The sequence below is a fragment of the Megascapheus bottae genome, chromosome 8 (assembly GCF_031878675.1).
Source record: "Megascapheus bottae isolate mThoBot1 chromosome 8, mThoBot2.hap1, whole genome shotgun sequence".
NCBI classification, from domain to species: domain Eukaryota; kingdom Metazoa; phylum Chordata; class Mammalia; order Rodentia; family Geomyidae; genus Megascapheus; species Megascapheus bottae.
Genome location: NC_143516.1, coordinates 23707234 through 23731182, shown reverse-complemented (window position 1 = coordinate 23731182; position 23949 = coordinate 23707234). Strand labels below are relative to the sequence as shown.

At 36.5% G+C, this 23949-nt stretch overlaps 1 protein-coding gene across 14 annotated transcripts in view; it reads right to left on the bottom strand.

The window, feature by feature from the left end:
- The window catches only part of Epb41l2 (erythrocyte membrane protein band 4.1 like 2), a 163571-nt gene that overhangs the window by 10014 nt on the left and 129608 nt on the right, over positions 1–23949 (bottom strand). Inside the window, exons 12-21 of one of the 14 annotated variants that reach the window (XM_090338136.1) lie at positions 21567–21742; positions 16993–17055; positions 14429–14575; positions 13080–13181; positions 9606–9776; positions 7746–7799; positions 6982–7545; positions 5203–5325; positions 3329–3427; positions 1751–1831 (exon numbers count right to left, since the gene is read on the bottom strand). In XM_090338136.1, coding sequence (XP_090194262.1) covers positions 1751–1831; positions 3329–3427; positions 5203–5325; positions 6982–7545; positions 7746–7799; positions 9606–9776; positions 13080–13181; positions 14429–14575; positions 16993–17055; positions 21567–21742 — 1580 coding nt within the window. The remainder of the gene's footprint in view (positions 1–1750; positions 1832–3328; positions 3428–5202; positions 5326–6981; positions 7546–7745; positions 7800–9605; positions 9777–13079; positions 13182–14428; positions 14576–16992; positions 17056–21566; positions 21743–23949) is intronic. The other 13 variants (XM_090338122.1, XM_090338128.1, XM_090338123.1 and 10 more) reach the window with 13 other exon arrangements.

Here is a 23949-nt window from a genome sequence, read left to right as displayed (position 1 = left end):
TCTCACGCTCCTCCTCCCCTCCATCCTGCCAGCTTGTTGCTTTTTCTTCACCTGTTGGTCTTGCCCTGTGCAAAGGGCTTCCTGAGTGAGTTTCCAGCCTGAGTGTGTGTGTCTACTTCCCCACTCTGCCCGACCTGCTTCCCTTGCCAAGCCATCTCTAGATGAGTCTAGATCAGCCTCAGGCTGACCCCACACACAGTCATGCTGTCACCTCTGCCTGTCCTCATGGCCATACCCACCCACTCAATGCTGGTGCTCATAAGGTGTCAAGAGAAAAAAGTTTTCTTGTGAAACTAAACAGAACAGGCCTGGATGCTGTTACAAATGCAAGATATACCCTCAGGTGAGCCTGTCCTCATCAGCAGACAGTACTTCAGAGAAACAAAAGGTTACCTGCTCTCATCTTTCCTTGCCTCCCTGGACTTCCCTCTTACCTCCCTTCCCCAATAAAAAGAAAATACTAGAATTTATTTTTATGTATTGATGTTGTAGGCCTAGGTGAAAAAGTAAATGTTCCACTGCTTTATTAAAAAAAAAAAAATCCTGCTGGAAAAGTGGCATTAGAAAGCCTGAAAGAGCAGTTCAATGGACAGAGCTGAACTTCAACTATGCCAGTGAAGGAGAGCTCCTGTTAACATACTATATGAACCTCGTCCTAGCAGACAGAGCAGAATTAATCCTGCCTGTGGGAAATTCATTGAAGGTTTGGTTTCTACATAGGTAATTCTTTTCCCAAGATAAGCTTACTAGTCATTTCCTAAGAATCCTCAGACCTAAGTTAAAATTCATAGTCAGACCAAGTCCAACTTATAGTAACTTGAAAAGAATTTTAAAAATTCATTACTAAAACATGTTAATAAAATCATGCTTACCAGCCGGGCACAGTCACTCCTGCCTGTAATCCTAGTTACTCAAGGGGCTGAGATCTTCTAACTTAGGGCAGGAGTCTGCAATTAAAGCTGTTCTACAAATCTCTTGTAGTTTCACTTATACTGAAAGTCAAACTTTAAAATCAAAGTACGGCTCAGATTATTACGATTATTTTGAGTGGGTCATGGGGCTTGAACTCTGGGTGTTGTCCTCAGATCTTCAGCTCAAGGCTATCACCCTACCCTTGAGCCAAGTTCCACTTCCAGTTTTCTAGAGGGTAATTGGAGATAAGACTCTTAGGTCCTTTTGTGTCCAGGCTGGCTTTGTTATTCGAATGACTTGGAAAAACATTTTTTTCCCTTCCTGTTTTGGAAATGAGTGTTATTAAACTGTCATTCATATTTAAATATTTTATGGCTTGGGCCAGGAGTTTGGCCTAGTGGTAGAGTGCTTGCCTAGCACTTATGAAGACCTGGGTTCGATTCCTCAGTAAAAAAAGCTGGAAGTGGTGCTAAGGCTCAAGTGGTAGAGCTCTAGCCTTGAGAAAGTCCAAAGACAGTTCTCAGGCCCTGAGCTCAAACCCAGCACTGGCGAAAAAAAAAAAAAAATGGCTTGTCTGCCAACTAGATTCACATGAATGAATACCTAACTGTATTTATATTTTGCATGTAAAGCTAGTAGGATTAAGTAGCAATCGATGTTTCATGTCCACAAAGAATTAGTAAGGCTGAACAGACTCGAGTTATGAAGTGCCTTCATAACTTCATCCAGGACACACCGGGAGAAGATATTTACACAGGGATGTGACATGATATATGACAGAGGTGAAGTCAAGCAAACAAACAAAATCACTTTCACAAGTAGAACCTAAGGTCTTTACCTGGTCATGATCAATGTCTGCATCTCCTGTAATCACAATGCGTTTCTCAATTCTTGTCTCAGATATTCCACCTTTTACAGTCTAAAGGCCATGAAAAGAAAAAAACAGGTCATGAAAGCATGTATATAATCAAAGAAAAGAAACATGAAACCCATGTGACCTTCTGATAACTAAAAGGCCATTCACATCATATGGAAGACTGTAGGAACTTTCTTTGCTGAATTTTTAAGTTCAACTGTGAATCCTATTGTTAAAGTGTATCACCATAAGTATTTCTCACTGAAAGTAACCCTAAAATTAATGTATCAAAATTCAAATGAAATTAAAATATGACAACTGCCATTTAGTCCAAGTAGTTCCTTTGAGATATTCTGATACTTTCCTGAGTTTCTTCACTCCCTGTTGGTCAATATTTGAAAAGAAAAAAATATATAGTTATTCATTATTGGTATAAACAATTCCAAAAATGTAGATATATTTTAGGTTTAGGAAACTGATATAGTTTTGACTGCTTGAATCTAGTCATACAAATTGATTTGGAGATTTCATTCATTTTTTTTAGTGCAATTAAGAACCAGAGGACTTAGATTTGATTAAGATGGAGAAGACAGTTGAGACTAAATGTTTGATTAATACACTGTTTCTTCAAAGGAGCCGTGCATGTTGACAAAGACACAGAGGCTTTAATAAGAGACTGAGGTGGAGAAGGCCCTTGGCAAATTGACCAGGAGCACAATGAAGAACCTCTGCCTGTGACGCTCAAAACAACTATGAGCAGACACCACAGGATTCAGTGAAAACACACATCTAACCTCCACAACGATGATAAGGTTACACACTAAGTCACAGTAATGTCATTTTATTCTAAGAAAGAAAACTTATCATTAATTACACCAATTGGCTAGGTTTTAAAATGAGCTCAATGGCAGCACTGGTTTATGCAGAATTTTTCAATTCACCAAATTTCTTTAGTGTCTTTTTGTTTTGTTTTGTTCTGGTTTTGCTTGGTTATTGTTGCTGAAATACGGGATGATTAAGGATGCAAGTAAGATTATTAAGTACTAATCAAATATAAAAAGTAGAAGAAAAAGAATACTGGAAAATGAGATGCATTAGAAATTGGATGGCATCAGCAGGAATCATAAACACCTGGAAGCTTCTTCAAACAATACCAAGTTCCAGTAGGTCTGGAGTAAGCTATGGTATATGATTAGGTGAGGTTGACGCTGCCTGGCCAGGCTCACACTGATTATGTGGTATCAAACATTTAGAGAGAGTTACTGGGAAAATCAATACAAATGAGGAAAATTTTAACTCTTTTACCTCCGTTCTTGTAGCTGTCTTAAGTTATTCATAACATATTTTTACCCCCCTGTACTTTATGAAACTGCAATTTGGCTTAAAATGTATTTGTCAATAAAGCCCAGTTCTTTGGATAATTCAAATAAAGGCATGTTAATTCCACTAGCAATGTCTGTGTACTACCTGAAAGTTTGCACAGGAGCAAAGAAACAAGTCAGAATAGATTCTGTTTGCAATGTACCGTCCTCGCCCTAGAAGTCCCCTGATTTGCTTTACCTTGGTGATGTGTGTGGTTGTCGTTGTTGACACGGACTCAGATGTGATGGTTTGTGCGGTCAGTAACGTGCCCGAATCACCACCAGCCCCGCCATCAATCTTTGGATAGTTGGGGGAAAAATACAAAGTAATGTTTAACTTCCATGTCAGAGAAGACCCCGTCCCACCGAATATGCGTCTTCTAAAACTTAGGCAGTCAGGAGTAGATGCTCTCTGCTTGTGCACTGTATGTCAGTAGTGGAAATTTAAGAGTCCAAGAGAGTAGCTGGCATTTAAAACAGAGGAGAGGCAAACAGTTAACTGAACAAAGAGAAGCAAACCCTGTGTTTAAGAAGAAAAGAATGGAAGTAGAAGACAGTTGGAAAGCTACATGGAAATCCAGAGAATCTGAGGAACATTTGTACAAGCTAGAAAAAGAAACCAGAGAGCCAGGAGCAGAAGTTTCCACAGTGACCAGAAAGGCTGCAATTGTACTGTTTTGTGTTTGTTTTGTTTTTGTTTTTTTTTTCTTTTTTAAAGCACAGGTGGGTAAAAATAGATAAGCATTTTCTCAGATTACTAAGCAACAGACTTGACTAATCTGCAGTGATCTGTTATTCATTTATTTTAGACTTTTTTAAAACATTGTTCCAACTTAAAATGGCTTATGAGTATATATAGGTGCAAATATTTTAACATTTTATATAGATGCATATATTCTCTGCATATTATACATAAATTGCACATATTAAGATAGGTTTTAATCTGTTTGCTTTGACACTAGAAAAGGCAGAAGATTCTAGTGTTTATCAGAATAAATAATGAAACAATAGTCCATTCATTTATGTTTAAATCATTAAACATATTCCTTATACTGGCGCATGGAACTTCAGCAGTGGAAAATTCTCTCAGACTTGGTCATGTACCTGTATTTCTTTAGGGTACATATCACCATACAGACACAGAGTAATGCCTCCTCATATCTATTCAAAAGATGCCTATTTATGCTTATGTGGAATCTAAGCACATCTGGATTACATGCCTAAATCCATTCTGAGAAACATTACACACAGTATTCCTTAAAAATACTGAGAGGGAAATAAAGTGCCATTCCACCACAAATGATTGAAATTCTCAGTAGAGAAACTACTGTGCGAAGTTTTTAACCTCCTTTTGGAAATGAATAGCACTTTCCCCTTGCTGGTTCCTCTTAAGGTTAGACATTTTATTGATTTTTAAATTTTTTTTCATAACTTGTTTACATAGCTTTACATAACTTGTTTAAAGACTGGAAACATACAAATCTGATATACAGACAAAAAATGTCTAAATACTACCAAATGCCGCCGCCTTCAGAACATCACAGTAATCAGAGCTTGCTGTCAGTTCTAAAAAATCTTTCACTGAAGAGTGAGAGAATTAAACAAAAAGTTAAATCCAGTCATGACAACGGGAGCACACATGAGTTTAGACATTCAAATAACTCTGTGTATCTAAATTTTAAAAAAATCTAAAAGAAGTGTGAGCAGTTCCAGTAAAAATGTATGTACTACCTGCTCATCTACAAAATACACGAGATACAGCAAATATTGCAAGACGATATATTTCCCCGTGCATACCAACATTCTTTGAATAAGAACAAGACTCCTATATCATTTGTCCTAAATAACAATATAGAGTAATTTTATAAATATGGGACTACCAATTTGATTGCAGCCCTTTGCCTCAACCAGAGATTTAAAAAAAAAAAACAAAAACAAGTGGTGTGTATGGGAGCAGTGATGTGAAAAACTACTAAGTCAAAAACACGTAACATAGGAGACTATAGCAAAAACTGACACAGTCACTGTAAGCAAAACAGAAACTTAAGCACTTGAAATCTTCAGCTTTTGTACCTGTGGAGATTCATATGTGATGGTTTTGGTCTCAGTTTGAACAATGGGGACTTCCTTGGTAGAGATCTCTGTCCTTTGTGAGGCATCAGAAATTGTTACCATCTCTGTTTTTACCACTGGTGGCTGAGGTGAAAAGGGAGGGGAAAATAAATTGTGGTGGTAATGCAGTAAAAGAGCTTAAAGGAACCTTCCAAACAAGTTTTAAAAACCCATGTCCAAACACACACTCATGCACAGAAGAAAAGAGTAAAAGTAATAACCTAAATGAAAAATATAAGAAAAAATTTACTCCAAATGTAGCATAAATTGAAGTGAAAATAGAATGAACTGTAGAAAATAATAAATTTCTACTGCAATTTAAAAAACTATAGTTGTATGAAGGCTTATGGTTTCTAAATAGCTTGTGAGTTTGGTGGGCTAAGATTTGTTCTTCTTTCAAGAAGATACCATCTCCAGAAAGGATATTTTCATGTAAAACATTGACTATTTCATTTGTATTATATAATTATAATGTTTCATCTGAAATTGCTCCATTGCTGCTGTATTAAAGCTTTGAATCATTTAAGCCAGGAATGAAGAGGTTCACATGCCTTGCTAAACACTGTATGTTTACTGAGCTTGTATGTTTAATGCACTAGACTATAATACTAAACACTACTTTGAGAGAACATTTCCAACAAATGATTATTAAAAAGGAACCACCATATATAGCTATATATTAAAGCCATAAAATAATAGTTCAAAATGTTCAAATATTCTTGAATGTTTTTTCTGAAGTTAGACTTCAGAGAATAGTACAATAGAGTAAACTTTAATTATTCTAAAACAAAGTGACATCAAGATTTTCTATCCCATCCAAGAGAGCAAATATAGATGAAATCTTTCAAGAGACATTTCTTTGATAACAAACCATCCCCTCAAGTCTAACCAACTCCTAAATAAGAGACAGTGAATCTAATCATCAAGATTTAATCTAAGAGGAATCTGGAACTTTCTCTTTCTTGGAGAGAAACAAAAGATTCCAATCCAAAGTGGATAACTCACAAAGCATATATAACCAACTTGCTGATAATCCAAAACTGATGGAAGGGCAGAATGAGAAAGAGTGGGTACCTTTCTACTGAACATTAGCTGTGACTGCCTAGAAGGAAGTGAGTCTCTTAATCAAACCATATGACCCATGGAAGCTTAAAAAGAGAAATCACATGGCACTCAAGGGAAAAAAGAAAAAAAAATGTGTTACCAATACTGGATTGCTGCCTTCAGAGCATGGCAGTAATCAGACCCTGCCATCAGTTCTAAAAAACTTTAATTAAAGGTAGAATGTGCCCAAAAGTCAAATTCAGTCAAGACAACAGGAGCATACAGTCTCACAATGACCACTTTTTCAATAGTATACAGGCACTTAACTAATTAAAACAACGAAAAGGCAATTCAGTGTGAGGAAGCAGTGCAAATAAAGATAAAATGATCATAAACAGCCAAAACATGCAAAGAAAAATTTAAATGAGAAGTTGGAAGCAAAAATGAGATGAGGTGACTGTAGTAAAGTTTGTCCTATAGGTGTTTTGGTTGAAGTAAAGAACCCAGAAACAAGGAATGGAGCTGGCAGAAGAATCTACAAAGCCATGCTTTCCCTCTTCTTGCCATGAAAAAGAGAACTCAACTTCTTATTGAAAAAGCTGAGAAGAAGCAGTAAGACAGGCAGAGCAGAGATCAGGTACTGCCACCAGAGGAAGAAGCTCTATAGTGCAGCTCCCGCTTGGGATTCTCATTTACCTCTGAACAACAAATAATTTGTGGCAAAACATCAATGTCAACATGAGACACCTCTCCGTTAACTTTATGTTGTTCTTCCTCTGTTTCTTCTCTTATGTCTTGCTTAACAGTGCCTTCATGAACACTCTTCTCTGCAGGTATCTTTTGGACAACTACATTTTCCTGGGCCACTGTTTCTACTGTGATTACACTGGCACCTGTTTGTCTGTCTGGGCTGGCTTCGGGCACTGTTGCCTCCCTCTCTACTACCTGGGCTGCTTGGCCGGGCTCTTCCTCCATCTCTTCTTCATATTCCTCCTGCTCTTCCCTTATGATGCCCTCGGTCACTCGGTGGTGAGGTTGGTACTCTCCCACTTCTTCCTCCTCACTCTCACTGCTGCTGCTGCTCTCAGAAGACAGGGAGGTGGAGTCTTTTTGTGTCACATGCTCCACCTTACGAATCTCCCCAGGACCACTCCCAGGTGAGATCTCTTTACCATTCATTTCTTCTGGGATTACTCTTTCGTCTTTCCCAACCTCTGCCCGCTTCTTCTCCTCCACTACATTCAGAGTCTCATGTGAACTCTATACAAAAAAACAAGATGGATGAAGGAAAACAAAAATATATGAATACATGAAAACAATGGCAACTAAAATTAACTGATAGCAGATTCATGTCATGGAGAAAACAAAGATGATTATGATGGCTGACTGAAAGGGAAGCGGGGAAACATGAGGGGTATGTGAGACGACGAGCAATGGTGTTAACATGGGAGGGGGAGAACCTTAACAGCATCTCTGGCTCCAGTGCAAGGCCCTTCTGACTCAGGAGCACGTGTCTGTGAAACAGAAAGCAACCGAGGACACAAAGTCAATAACATTTTACCTCAACAACCACCGAAACAGACATCTGACACTGCAAAGACAGAAGAGCAAGAGTCAACATCTGGGAAAACCTTTGCTGGAGGTCACACAGAGAACTGAGACAAACGCCAAAAAGCATACAGAGAAAGGCAGAAACAAAAACAGCCAGCATCCTCATAAAGAAATGTTCTCAGGACAGGTATACCTATGAGTTCCATTCACGTCACTGAATTTTTTTTAATAAGGAATTATACCAAAGCTTACTGATATCTTAAAGGATAACTTTGGAAACTTGTTATGCCTATTCCCACAAGCAATTCTGGCTTTAATTCAAGCCTAAGAACTTAGCTTGGAGTCCTGATTACTAAATAAACATAACTTTTCTTTTCTTTCTTTCTTTCTTTCTTTCTTTCTTTCTTTCTTTCCTTTCTTTTTTTTTTGGCCAGTCCAGGGGGCTTGAACTCAGGGTTTGGGCACTGTCCTTGAGCTTTCTCAAGGCTAGCCCTCTTCCACTTGAGCCACAGCACCACTTCCAGCTTTGTCTGTGTATGTGATCCAAGGAATCATACCCAGGGCTTCATGCGTGCTAGGCAAGCAATCTACCATTAGGCTACATTCCCAGCCCAACAATAAGAAGATGATAACTGTATCTTCCTTTGGGGGGGGGTTAAATGACTAAAATTTATTTGAATGGTAAAACTGTACCTATCCTTAGATAGCTATTAACATAAAAACATTTATTTTATAGATGACTATTAATACCCCAATTGTATCATAGAACATAAGAGGCATTATGTATTAGGGTAGATGTTAATGGTAGTGCAAAATATTTTCTTAAATATTTGAAATGTAATTTCAAATTTTTGAGTAATGTATTTGAGTAATATATTTGAAATTTGAAATATATCTAACTTATCATTGAAAATATTCATTCCTGCTCCCCATGTAGATATCTACTCATTGGGAGTAAATTTATTTATTTTACTTGAGTAATACAGCATTTCAAATATCCACTAAGTACGTACTGAATACACTAGTACAATAAATTATCATGCTATGGTATTATCAAATAAGGAAGAAATCTATTTACTGGGGAGCTAGTTTTAAAGCTTCAAATTTCCTGACATTTTTTAATCTACTTTACACTTAAATGCACTGGAAAGGCACGTTTGGGTCCCTCAAAATGCCATGCAAATCATGTGACTAAAACAGCCAGTCATCCTTCTACTATTACTGACAGTAAACTGGAAACAAATAATAATAATAAAAAAAACTTGAATCTATTTTGATAAGCAGGTAATATTTATCCACTTAAAAATGATGAAATCCAGTAATCAGAATATTTCTAAAACACTTGTTCTGGGATTATTCCACACAAGTGTACAATTCTATCATGTACCTCAAACGGTGGGATCAATTCTGCCAAGATCAAGGAATCCGGGTACGTCTTTCAAAAACTATATTCCCTTTTAAAATAAAAGAGAATGCCCAAAATTTGGAAAACTTTAGCCTCTAATAAAGCATATTGAGCTTTTATGTGAAGCTTTCCTAGCTAGAACTCTAGGCCTTATTGGAATAAATGATCCTCTGAATTTAGACAGATATTTGTGTTTTGGATCAAATTCAATTCCTCACATCCAAATTCACTGTTTCTTCAATGCTTCTCCCTAGGACAGTTAATTTTACCAATGACAACAGTGAGGGACGGGCCCCATATTTAAAAATTGCAAATTGCTCTCTTAGGTAGTCATTAGTAACAACAGAAATAAAGTAAAATGCACCTTAGACAAGTGTGAGAGAGGCGAGGAGGAAAGCTTTTCTCTAGAAGGTGCATTAGTGTTCACAACAGTGCCCTCTGCTGTCCAAGTGGTGGCTGAGGTGAAGGTGGCTGTCATGCTATCAGAAAAGCCCTTTCCACTAAACAAAATAGATGTTATCTCCTCTTCTAGGCTCTAGAGAGGTCAGAAAAGGAAGAGCGGAGAATTAACAATACATCAGGACAGCAGTGACCTATTGAAGGAAAGGAAAGGTTACACAAGAATGAATACCGAACAGTATAAAATGAGAGAAGATAAGAATTTTGAAGACTGTAGCAGGCGTAGGTAGGGATTATTAGCCTGAATACCAGCATTTCCACTGAAAATCTGTAACCTACAGAATCCCACTAACACTCCTTGGTTTATTTCTGAAGCTTAACAGTGGTTCATACGGTCCTGGGGTAGTTCCTTGGTTTCTTTTTGCACAGAACGGCCTCTTCAGTGCCCCCTCCACTTGAAATGTTTCTTCCTGTCCTAAATCTTGGATCACCCCCCTCTCCTCCACTGCACTCCATTCTTTCTCCTCCCTTTGAACTCTGTCCTTTCTTACTGTGATCCCTCTGGGGCCCACTTAGCAAGTCCATGTTCTGTGCAAGGCATTCCATAGTGAGTCCAACTCCTACGATCTTTTTCTTTCTACATATGACTTTCTATAACAAATATTCTTGGCAGTAACCCAAAGTGATTCTCTCAGATATCTAAGCATGCCACAAAATAATAAAAATACTGTGGTTATTTTTCATTTGCTTTATTGGCAAAGAGAAGCAAGAAAAAGATAATGACCAACCATGAGCTGTAAAATGAATGAGCAATGTAAAAATTATTTGTCTCTGAAAAATTACTTGTGGTAACTTTAACTTTCACATATTTCTGGCAATGATTCCAAATGTGTCAATGAGGACAAAAGAAAAGCCATTAACTGTCTCCTCAGAAACCTAGAATGCTGCCAGAGTTACCATCACGTTGATCTCATGCCACAAGTGTTCAAGAATAGTTTTTAATAAACCTCATTCTCCACAGGATTAAATGTATGACAATTGCAAGATGCCTCTCAGGCTGTATTCTAAGAGGGATGATGAGAGGAAAATGAAGGAAAAAAGTTTCTGGACTAATCTGGCTCAGTTATTAGCCCACCATTACATCATTCCTAAGGTAATCTATGAGGAGTCCTTCCTAGTAAAGTATCACTGGGAAGTTTAAGTAAGTGGAAGGCATTGAATTAGCCAATAAAATGCTACAAAAGTATCTCAAAACTATAGTTGACATGTTCCTTACTACACTCATGAAAGAAAACCTTATACGAGTCTTTATAATACAATGTATGAAAGACTATGAGTTACTTATTGAAGACAAACTGTTTTCCAGTTTTCTCCTCTATACTGAAAATCATTCACATTCAAGGCAAGACTATTTTGAAAGTTCACTGTATTCATTTTTTAAGCAATAATCGAATACTGCTTTTTAAATCTGAAACCCATACCATAGGAATTTGGAAAATTTCAGACAAATACACAGTTTTCTTTTCATTTTATAATTCAACAGTGGTAATACTCAAAGATGTAAACAAGAAATATTGAAATTCCAAGAGCTAAAAGAAGGTATAATTTTAAAAACAGAAAAGGTATTTAAAAAAATTTAGAGTACTACAATAAACTCCACTGCTCATATAAATTAGTAGTAGTGGCATGACATTTAAGAGAAAATAGATATAATGAAGTACAGGGGTCAATAAGTATTTCCTGTGTGAATGGATGAAAAGTTGTAATCTGTATGTATGTCTAACAAGTATGTATTTTTGTGCATATGTTAGAAAAGCAAAGAACAGAAAATGAAGAAATATCAAATGGGGATAAGAAATCTAGGAATTTAAATACAATTTAAAAAAAGAATCAAGCAAAAGGAAAAGAAATAATATGCTCAGAGAACTGCTAAAAAATAGAATCTAGGAATTTTTCCTGATTTTATTTCCTGTAATATCACTTTATAATTTCTTTAAGATATTTTACACTATACAGTCTAAAACATGAGACCTAGAAAAATATTGAATTTTAATTATCTTAATCAAAATTCCAGTTCCTATTATAACAAGTCCAAACACACTTTAAATTTGATTAAATCATGTCACATGGCTTGCCTCTTGCAAGTTTTTAATACATATATATATTTTAAGTATATGATAATAAAAGTATCATTTCACATGTGATTCAACGCATTTTGGATTTTTGCCTAACCTTTAAATTATGTGAATACACCAGTTGTTTGAGTTTCTATGACATTATGTTACTAATTTGCCAAATTCTAGAAACAAATTCATTTCAACTAAACCTCAAAGTCCCTGAGGGAATTTCCATGTATTCTGCTCCTCCCCCTCATCCTCAATTGCATTTTCATTCTCATTAATAAAGTCTACTTTATAGACGATTAATATGGTCACTGTTCCCATTCAGACCTCCTTTACAATCCATTTCTTACCCAGTGCCAGAGGATTTCTGTTGGATGTATATAAGTTTACACCACTACTCACCTTGAACATTTACAATAGCTTCCTATAACTCCTAATACATCTAGATCATTAGTACAATTTTTGATACTCTCACACGGCCTGGGGTCTGACTTCTTTGCCTTTCCTTTGTTACTCCTTAGTCACTAAAGTCAGTTGGCTCCTGAATGTAGTTTTGGCCTATGGCTGTTGTATTTGCTTTCCTTTCCATGTGAAAACTCTTCCCATGTCTACTTCCTTGTCACCAGTAAGGTCTCAACTCCAATGTTCTCCCCGACCTCCTCAACTCCCTTCTAAAACAATGTCACATTTGACATTTTTATTAGAACTTACAGTATTTGAAATTCTCTAACCATTATTGTATATGTTCATTATCTCCTCTATTAGACTACAAGCTCTCCTTGGCTGACCACCTAAGAAAAAGCAGTAGAAGAATATCAATACAATGAAGGCAAATTTCCTCATGACTGCTGAACATTTCAAACACAGGTGCACAAAGAGAGGTATGAGAGGCTGCTCTTGTATGCAAAAATAATTTTCCCAATAAATACACCTTAAAAATAAAAATTCAAAAGGTGCTAAATGATTAGCAAACCGAAGCACATGGAACTTGTTGTTCTACCAGCACATTATTATTATACAGTGTATATTCATGTGAAATTCCCAACTATCAGCCACTTACACCAAGTTAGGGCTCATTTGTCAAACTAGATGGCATTTCTGCATTTTGAATTTTCAAGTAAAGTTCTTATCAAACACCATGTTTCTCACCCTGGGACACTATGAGGCTACAGACAGGGCCTTAACTCTTTAGACACTCAAAAGACAAGATAAATATTTTAGACTAATATAAGGAAAAAATCTCTATGACTGTGGATAGAAGTACATAGAAAGGGAGGAAAAAAGCAAGAGCAGATCTAAGGATGCAAGGTGAACACCTTGTCTGCCTCCTGAGCTTTTTCTTCAACAGTCCGTGTCTCAGCCATCAGGTACTTCTCCTTCATGGATAAGATATCCTTGAAAAGATGGTCTCGTTTTCTCTATTGTTTTAAACAATGAACATAAATCAACAAATAAGACACACACATTACACCTATAGCAACACAAACACAAAACAACCATATGGGTCTGTGGAACAAACCAGGTGAAACAGGACATAAACAAAGGACAAAGCTTATCAAGTCATCATATACTGCTTTTCCAGAATAAGTCTACAAAAGACTGATGAAATTGGTTTGTTGTCAGAATATCTGAAAATAAAAATTTAAGTGGTATGGGACTTCATAAAGTCCTACTATACATGCTGTTTTAATCTGTTTATCATGTTTTTCCCCCAGTCCAGCAATTATTATTGCTGATCATTTCCTAAAACACCATTTTTCTTTCTATACCACAAACTTAAAAACTTAATACTATGAACAGCTTTGCTTCTTAAGAAAGGAAGGAGAGAAGGAAGGAAGGAAGGATGGAAGGATAAATAAAAAGATTAAAATGTCTACAATACGGTATATTTAAATTTCACTGAACACTAAAAGGAGAAAGATGAAGTGTAACTTCTTTGTAGACTAAACACAGTATGATCACAGTCTCCTCAAAGAGGAGACCTCATCCAAGGAAAGTCTTAGTCAACAACAGAAGGGATGGATCTGGAAGCACAGAGAGGATCAGAGAAAGATAGGAATGAATGAAATATATTTTGAGAGTACTCTAAAAGTAAGACTTGTATTAGTGGAAGGAGGAAGTAAACCATAGAAAGGAAAATGAATGAGTATGAAAAGATATAATGGCCCAAAATGTTTTTAAACCACTATTCTTTAGGATGTTTCAATATTAATTATATAACATTCTACAAGCTTTCAACAGGGCTCCTAAGTCTTTAAAGATAAATTTTAATACACTGTCCTCACAGTAATGATTATAAACCATTCTAAACATGATCTTTATTTATTTCTCTCAGAAGTCAGTAACTAAGAAGCTTATTAAATACAACACTGTTCATTTCTAAGGTATCTTGTATAATAATTCATTATGACTAATTTACCTGAATAAAGAAGTGAACTTACTCTGAAAATATCTCAGTACTTTGAAACTCAAGCCATTTTTCAAATAACTAGGCCAATAAGTACTATATTGTTAATAAGTATTTAGTATTTTAAAAAATCATTAGCAATTCCAAACACAATTCAGTAGGTACAGTCTAAAACTTCTGAAAATCAACACACAACAACTTTAGTTTTATTGAACAAAGGGAATGAGACATATAGCCGACAAATAGCTAATGACATACCCCTTGTATCTGTAGGGACAGAGGTGTGATACGTCGTTTTTCCCATTCACTGGGGCGCGGCTCAGGTGTGGATTCCATAAAATTGCGCTTGAGTTCACTAATGCTAGCCTGATGTCTCAGTATGTCTTCCTGGGTCTTATCCAGGTCCTAGCAATATGTAGCGTAACAAGGGATAGGGGTTGGGGGAATCCAAGAAGGAAAAAAGCCCAGTAGGACAAAAATAAAAATAAAACCGAAAAAATAAGACAAAGTAAACGTATGATTAAAAAAACACAGGAAAGCAAGAAAAATGCCAAGTCTCAAAAGCCATGTTATCACTCAGTTATGTAATCTTAATGAGCTCCTCAAAATTTGAAAATAAAGCCAATATGCTATTTTATGATTGATATTTGACAGAATTCTCAGTTTTTTGTTTGAAAATTTTTAATGAATTATTATTATATCATCAGAAGGAAGTATAAAACTAATCTTCAAAGGGGCCACCAATGAGTCTTTCTACACTCCAATTTGAATTGCAGCCTGTGACTCTATTCTCATAAATTTTTCTTGCTGGTAAGAGTTACTACTAAAATTGCATTCTGCGAACACAGAAACTCCACTACAAAACAGAAGCACACATGGCCTGAAGGGAAAGCCAATCTAAGATTACTTAAAGGTAAAAACAACAAAGGCTGGCTTTTGTCAGGAAATTCCAGTGATGGCTTTTAATAATCTATAAGGAATAAATGTAACTGCCACAAGTATCTGCCTCTACCTCTGTTTGGTCCCTCCACAAAATAACTAATAACCACATGCTGATCTCATGTAATGGCAAGCACAAAAGTGAGTCTCAGTCAGCTCACAGGCCAGGCCATGTTCCTCATACAAAGATGCCAGAAAAACTACCAGGTCTATTTGCAATGGAGTAAGTAAGCTCTGCTAACTAGTGTTCCCAGGACTCTTTTAGACTGGCTCTGGTAAACCATATGTGTGGTCATTAGCATTTAGGAAATGGTTTTAACTGAATTTTAAATGTTTCCTTACATTCCAAAAGTCACAAGGCCGCCTATATATTATGGCTTTCATCCCACTCCCAGGTCATGCATCTAATAAAATTAGATAAATTCATATTCATGCACAAGCACAATAGCTCATCTATGAGCTTCTATAGCCTTTTGCAAAGAATCTAACTCTTAATGATTTGTGGCTTGAGATCAGGCACATTTCTTGCATTTGTTCAAAGCAATGTTACTTATTACACCTTACAGCATTTTAGTAAGTTAAGCAAAAATACATTTTCAACAGTTATCAAAGCTGCCAAAAGCAACCAAACAGATTAGTCAAATTATTGAGTTGCAGTTTTCTACGAAATACAATACACAGCTACACTGTACCTTAGCACGGGAAGAACAAAACCTGTTCTCTCATGACACCGGGAACATATTTTCAACTTCTTAATTAGTTAACTTAGCCTTCTATTTTTGCCCTCTCTCCTCTCCTCTCTTTCTCTTTTTCCCTCCTATCCTCATTCCTCACTGATCCCCTTTCTCATTCCTCATTTCTTCCTAATCAAAACAATTCTATTCATCAGTATGCTCTCAAAACAAAACACATAAAACAAAACAAAAAAAAAAAAAAAAAGGAAGGAAGGAAGGAAGGAAGAAAGCAGGCAAGCCGGGCACGGTGGCTCACGCCTGTAATCATAGCGACTCAGAAGGCTGAGATCTGAGGATCAAGGTTTAAAGCCAGCCCGGGAACAAAAGGACCTGAGACTCTCATCTCTGATTAAAGTCTAGAAAATGGAAAATGAGGCTTGGCTCAAGGGTAGGGCAGGTAGCCTAGAGCTAAAAAAAACTCAGTGACAGTGCCCAGGTCAAGTTCAAGCAAACAAACAAACAAACAAACACTCAAAACAGGCCCAGAGTTTAGCCTAGTGGTATAGTGCTTGCCTAGCACTCAAGAAAACCAAGGTTCAATTCCTTGGCACCACATACATAGAAAAAAGCCAGAAGGGGTGCTGAGGTTCAAGTGGTAGAGCCCTAGACTTGAGAAAGTCCAAGGATACTGTTCAGGCCCTGAGCTCAAGCCCAGGACTGGCAAAAAAAAAAAAAAAAAAAAAAAAGAGGGGGGGGGGAGAGAGAGATAAAGAGAAAACCCACTTTTTAAATGGGTTATGTTCCTAATCATGTGGATTTTTTAAAAAAAAATATTAACATAGAAATTTAATGCAGTATTTGTTATGCTTACTTTATATAAAGGTGCAATGATATTTCAGATTCTTCACCCTATAGATAAATCATTAGGAAAACAGATTCGTGGATCTACTTTATCTGACTTAATGGATCTATCTGACTAAAAAGAACATTATTCCCTGTGGTCACTTTGAGAACTTCCAATAGATATTCCTATCTAAGCAGTTTTAGCAGAACCAAGTTGGCCTGGTAACATGCACTCCCAAGTTCAATCTCCCCATGCATTACATGCACTGTGCTTGAAGAAGATTGCCAGCCAGCCTGCAAGTGACCTCCCGTCCATAGCAGCCTGACAGCCATTAGGACAGAGTGGTTTTCTGAGATCATACAAACCTCCAACATTAAATTGCTATGTCTGACATAAATATTATCCCCTTCTACTCTCAAGGAATTTTTCTGGAAATTAAATCACACACAGGGGGAAAAGGCAAATAAACAAAAATGTATCAAACATCAAGCACTAGAAATAACCCAGTCTGACAATAAGACTTTAAAAGAGGCATACAATATTAAAAATTTCAAGCCAAATGAAACTCAAACATAAACCCTGAAAGAATGTTCTATTACCACCCCCAAAGATAATGGTGGGCAGCAGCCACCAGATATTCAGTTTCAGGGGACAAACAGCCAGCCACCTCTTCCAGCTGTGTTTCATCCTCTTCCATCTCTGCCTACAAGGTCACACAGCAAGCGGCCAGAAAGAAGCAGTAACTCTACCATCAGTGTAGATGCTGTACTGAATGTAAGTGATGAAGCAGCATTACCAACCTTCATTGTCTGGCCTTTCATGATGCAGAGTATTTAGCCACTTTGGTCTTTCTTCACCTACAGTGTTGTACAAATGATGGAAATGATCCTTTGCAAAGGAGGGATGGAGAATGGAAGCTTCACTCTTTCTCAGTCCCTAGATCATGCTCTGCTTTTCAATGTTTTTAACTCAGAATTGAAAATGAGAGTGCAAATATGGCATAGTCTATATCAACTAGCGATAGACCGAATTTAGTGATGTGTAGCTTGATGTTGTGATCTCTTTTGTGGGGAAGTAAAATTAGTTTATTTAGCTACTGTCATATTAAAATGATGGACATTTAATATTCCCTTTTTAAAAACAAGTCTTTAAACAAGAATAACTCTCTACAGCTAGAAATTTCTCAGTTTTTAATAACAGAAGAAAGGTATTATAAGCTTAAAACTAGAATAAACAAGGAGTGTGTTTTGAAAGGAAAGTGCAGATTTTGATATGATGAAAGAAAAATAATCTCAGGTTAATTTATGTGCGTAGTACCTTCCCTTTCTTTATTGGGAAGAAACTGCTTAATCTGACAGTTCAAACTGCTCACATTAGTTCTGAGTAAATATTATAGTAGTTTTGTAAACAGGGAGCTCAGAACTTTTTTTTATCAGACCTGAAAAATGATATATGGTTGATTTATGAAAGAACCATCTTCTAATTGCTTGGTCAACACTCAGGTCTAAAATATTGATCTTTGGCATTTCTCAGGAAAACCTGAAAAACTGCAAGTTTCTTCTACAATGTACACTCACTGCACTGGTCATATTTTTCTTTAGGTTTGATCTGAATTTTGCATATTTATTTATTCTATGTATTGAGACACTTAATAAACAGACTTCATTGGTTTAACCAAGTACATTAAAACAACATATATGTGAATGTTCGATTACTTATTGTAGAGCAGATAAACTTTAAGAAAAAAGAGAAAGAAAATTTGCCTCCTTTTTATGGGGGTAAAAAAAATCTTCAAAGAACAGTCAGAGGACCCCAGTATTATGTAGTCTAAGCTTTCAAAAAGCCTCACTTTGTTTTCACATGTTGTTAAAGGTAACAGAAGAGTATATTCCTCATGAAATACTTGATGGTGATTCCTGCATACATGGTTAAGGGTAGAGGGAAAAACACCAGTTAAAATTCACCTATCTGGTCCCCAAATGCTATAATAGGAGACAAAGAGTTTCTGAGAACAGACTTATAAATGTCAGAAGCAAAGGTTACAGATACATTCTAATAAATGCAAAAACAAACTTGGATTTTTAGCAAGAGATATAACAAGACTAAGTAGCATTGCTGATATACAATTATATCTACTACATTCTAAGCTAATTCCAAAAGTAACAGTTCCCATCTTAAGGAACAGCATTAAAATTTTTCTGAAAACAGACTCATGAAATGTTAAGGATAGTTTAACCTCCTCTCTACATGTCTTTAAAAAAAAAAACAGGTATGATTCAGACAGTTATAGAATAATCCTATCATTTTGTTCTCAAATGAGAATGTGCAGAGCTAGTCAAATGACAGCAATGCAGGAAATGTGCCTAACTTATCTCTCATGCACTAAAGTGTTGTATATATGAAAATATGAACTGATATTGAGGGCAAGCAGTGAAAACTATGCACATGTTTACACTCTATTAGGAAGGGTATACAATGAAGTTGGACTGACTTTATAAAATTAGCTTATGGACGACTGCCAGCAATCATTTCTTCTTCCTCTGTTTTGTCATTCCAGTCATACTCATAAAAGACATTACAGGAGGTGGCTTTAGCCTCCAGATAACAGAGAGCTAAGGCCAGAGGAAGTGCAAAGGTAAGAGAAAAAGGAACAGACTGAGAAGCCGAGAGAAGCAGCCCAAAGATGAGGACAAGCGAAGGAATGAATGAAGGAGAGGTGATAGGGACATAATGTTGAATGTCAGGAGGGAGGAAAGAGACCCAGAGCTTGGGGAGGCTGGGAAAAGTAAGATATCCATCTTCATCAAGAAGGGAGGGAAAGCCAGAAGGAAAACATTTGTGGAAGCTAAAAGAGAAGTAACCAAACTCTGAATCCTTGTGGCTAGTCACTGTAAGTGTTTTTTCATGGATGAGAGAAGGGCAGTCAGGCTGAGAAGGAACTACAACAGGTTCCAAGTCAGAGTCCCATGTGGTAAGCTCACAGTCCCCCAGCTCTGAGGGTTCACCCGTGGAAATGAGCTCTAAGCTGTCTAGTGTGAGCTGGTCAGCCTCCCCAAAAGGGTCTTCCTCTGAAATGTCTGACAGCAAGTCCACTTCAGGGACGGGCAATAGGTTTGGGGAAAAAGAAGTGCAACGAATGAGTGATGAAGGTAGACACATGCAAACAGTCTATTCTCCATGGCAAATCCATGATTGAATATGATGTTACACAACAGATATATTCAAGGGAGGGACAAATGCAAAGGGAAAGAGGAGAAAAGAACAAATGGGAAGTTAGTGAAAACTCTCAAGGAAATTTCATATTAACACAGTGTCACTAAAAAATGAATTAAATGATCAATTTTAGAAAGATAATCTGGACTACTTTCATTACATCAAAATTTATAAAGATCACCTAGTTACTGTCAAACAAGTTGCCAATAAATTCTATAAAATTCAACAGCCACTATTTAATAGCTCTTAAACCTGGCTGCTGACAAGACATTCAAAAGCATCAGCCAGCATAACCAGACATTTGTTGCAAATAAGAACTTCTTTGGAATTCAAAAGAAAAGAACTCGTCTTGAAAAGAAAAAAATTTTAATAACTGCATACACCCCATTTAAGTATGGAAAATGTAATAGAAAATATATGAAATGCTATGCTCTTCTGTCTTAGAAGTGAGCAGCTACTAACCTGGGTGGCCTTGTTAGCTTTCTCAAGGCTAGAACTCTACCACTTGAGCCACAGCACCACTTTCAGCTTTTTCTATGTAGGTAGTACTGAGGAATCGAACTCTGGTCTTTGTGCATGCTTGGTAAGCATTCTAACCCAAGGCCAAACTCCCAGCCCCTGTTTTGCATTTTTTTTCCTGTTTTTGTTTTTTAAAGATTTGACAAACTTTTCAGTAGATGACTGACATGTTGCTGGACACAATTTCTATTGTTAACAATAATTGACAGCCAAATAAATTTATAATACACTAGTCACAAATTCCTTAACAACAGAATACAAATGATTTGATGTTACCTGTGGAAGGCACGTGTCCTTCTGGAGTAAGAATAGTAAGTAAACCTCCCCATAAGGATCAGGAAATCTTTTCTAATCTTTGAACCCACTTGGCCAACCCCACCTCCATGGTAGGTGTTCGATGTCATTAACCCAGGACTTAAAATGGCACAGGCAACTACTTCATTTAGCAGGCCCTTCCTTTATCAATTCATTTTGTCATTTAATGTCTCAAAGTTAAAATTTAGAAAACAATATAAATCAGAATGATTTTGTGTGCAAGCTAACTTCCAATATTGTATTAATAAACTGCATTATGTGAGGTATGCAAAGCAGATATGAAGAAAGGCTCTTCAAGTCAATATTAAAGTGACTTTACAACCCAAAGTAACAAAATGGTGATTAATTAGAGAACACGATGTAGAGTGCTTCTCTATAGAGTCACTGTGGTGCAGAGTCAAAACAGCATATGAATTTCTTACCTAATTTCTACCAAACAACTACTCATCACTTAAGAATTTCTTCATTAGTTACAGATTATTAAAGAAACAAATTTTCATAGAAGCCACATTTTCATAAAAAACACACCGAGATCAACATAATTAAATCAATAAACAGGTTACACTTTAAAACTTACTTGCAACAAATTTCAAATCATCATCTTGATAGTTTGGTAATTCAATGTTAAGACAAATTATAAAGTCAGGAAAGCCAGTGAGTTACTTTCATTAATGTATTTTTATACTGAAACATACTCTGCCTGAGCATCAATCAAAATGAGGCAAAGAATTCAAACTCTCAAGAACATAAATATATTTGCAAATTGGGAAAATACATCAACATTTTTTTAAAAAGGCTAAAATCTAAATATCTAACTTCTGAAGTAGAAAATTCAACAGGTAATCTCTGGTCTAAATATATGTGTAAAGCCTATAGTACCAGTGTGCCATACCTTTCCTTCAATGAGCTGCACATGTGAACCTTTAGCTGGGCTTCTGATATCCCTCCTGCTGTCCCCATCTTGTACCACCATGGCAGTGCTGATAACACCAGAACTATATGCTGAAACTTCCCCAGCAGGACCTGGAAAATCCTTCATAAAACTTTGGTCCACAGCACCAATCAGAGCTAGAAGAAAGACAACACTGGATTACTTTAGAAGTTACAAAAGGCAGTTCATTACTTTTGGTTTTTAATGTTTTTTTATTGTTATTATTAAGGTGATGTACAAAGGGTTACAGTTACACGAGTCAGGTGAAGAGTACATTCCTTTTTTGGACATCTCTTCCCCTGCTTTCTCTCAGTGTTTCCCTTCCATCCCTACTCATCAGTTATATGGTTCCTTTTCAATATAGTATCCAGTGAGTACCAGTGCTGCATCATTTGTTCACTCTGTCCCTCTATTTCTGTGTCTCCCTTTACACTCCCAAACAGAACAAAAAAGAAAAAGCTTATTGAAATGACTCCAGGAAATGAAAACAAGTATTATTTGTATGATCAGATGCACATAGTTACTGGTTTTCCTATTCCTCTCCTAAGGGAATCCTGCTTTAGTCTCACTATGTGGGAATATCTAGAGACCTGTATAACCTGTATAATTTATTATGCTCCAGTTAATTTAGATCTAGCTTCTACGTATGGGAGAAAGAAAACAAATACTATGAAAGACAAACTTTTTAAAACAACATATCCCTCTTCAAACAAATGTTTGGCATGTACATGAGAGGAAAAAGAACTCTGCTTGAAGCCTGCAAATATTAACATATAAACTAAAATTTAATTCTTTTTCTTTGGTCTGTCGTGGGGCTTGAACTCTGAGCCTAGACGCTGTCCCCAAGCTCTTAAGCTCCAGGCTACGATGCTACTCCTGGGTCTGGTCCTACCCCTTGAGCCACAGTGCCACTTCCAATTTTCTAGTGGTTAGTTGGACATAAAAGTCTCATACTCTTTAGTGTCCAGGCTGGCTCTGAATTGCAATCCTCAGATCTCAGCCTCCTGAGTAGCTAGGATTACAGGTATGAGCCGCCGCACCTAGCTTAAATTTATTCTTAAAACTCAAATCATAATCTCAAGTTTAGCACAAAACAGACATTTGAAAAATGTGCAGATGGTGGAACTTGCCAGCAGGAGGAGCTCTAGCATTCGCTAAAATGGCTAAATGTCAAAATTACAATGTAATTAATGTAATCCTCCCTGAATATTTTCTCCCTAAATCATCCCATAGCAAAAAAAAATATGTATCCAGTGGTCAAGATAATTTGCTACACCACATCTTAATAAGTCCTCCTTAAAGGAACCTTTAAATACCAAATCAGGAGACTTTCAGAATCAGGTAGTTTAATAAACTTCAACTTTTTATTTCTTGTCAGAGCCTTGTAACTACTTATCGAACATTCTACCATTTGAGGCACACTTACAGTCCAGAATCTCCCAAGACACCTCTGCGTGGTCTCTAAAGCATCAACAATTTTTTTCTGTCTGCAGATCACGTACTTCTTGATCCATGCCTCTACCTTTCCTTTTTTTGCCCAGTCTTACCTTTTCCATAGAATGCTACCTTCACACTTGTACCCATTTGCTCAATCCAGAAACCTATAAATATAGGCTCTTCTTTCATTCCCTCAACACCAGCAATTTCGGTAGGATACTTGGATATATTTCTAAGTGTGATAAATTCTTCCCATCTCTACTTCTACCATCTCACCTTTGAAGTCTTTATAAACCCCAAGAGTACAGTATTTAAATCTCACACCAAATGACTAAACATTAAGATGAAGTAACACCTTATAATGGACTGCTTAACTTCTGAAAAGATTTTACTAATAGAAAAATATATGACTGTGTATAACTTTAACTTATTTCTAAGCCCTTACTCATTATAAAAAAAGGAATTATTGCAAAAAGAAAATCTGACCTAGATAAGGCTTCAAATATAATGATGCTGAAATGTCAATGAATTTCAAATTCAAAACAAGTTACAAACTAAAATTGACAAAATGTGTATTCTTTTTAAAACAACAATTTCAAGTTGTACTTTTTTTTTTTTAAACTTTGGAGCCAATAAACTCTAGGAGGCTTAAAGGCTCAGGAACTAAGCCCCTCCTATGAAAGAAATTGTCTAACTGGTCTAGTCCTACCTGAAGTAAGCCAACTGTCACTCTCTCCCCCACTGTTCCTATTACAGATCCTTTCTAATTGATCTTTTGCACTAACATGATTTTTTTCAACAAGAAATCATAGTGATCCCCCATACAAACACACACTCACTCCACAATAGCTTCCTATAATGAACAGAATGCCTACCATTCTTCACAACCTACCTAGCCTATCATTCG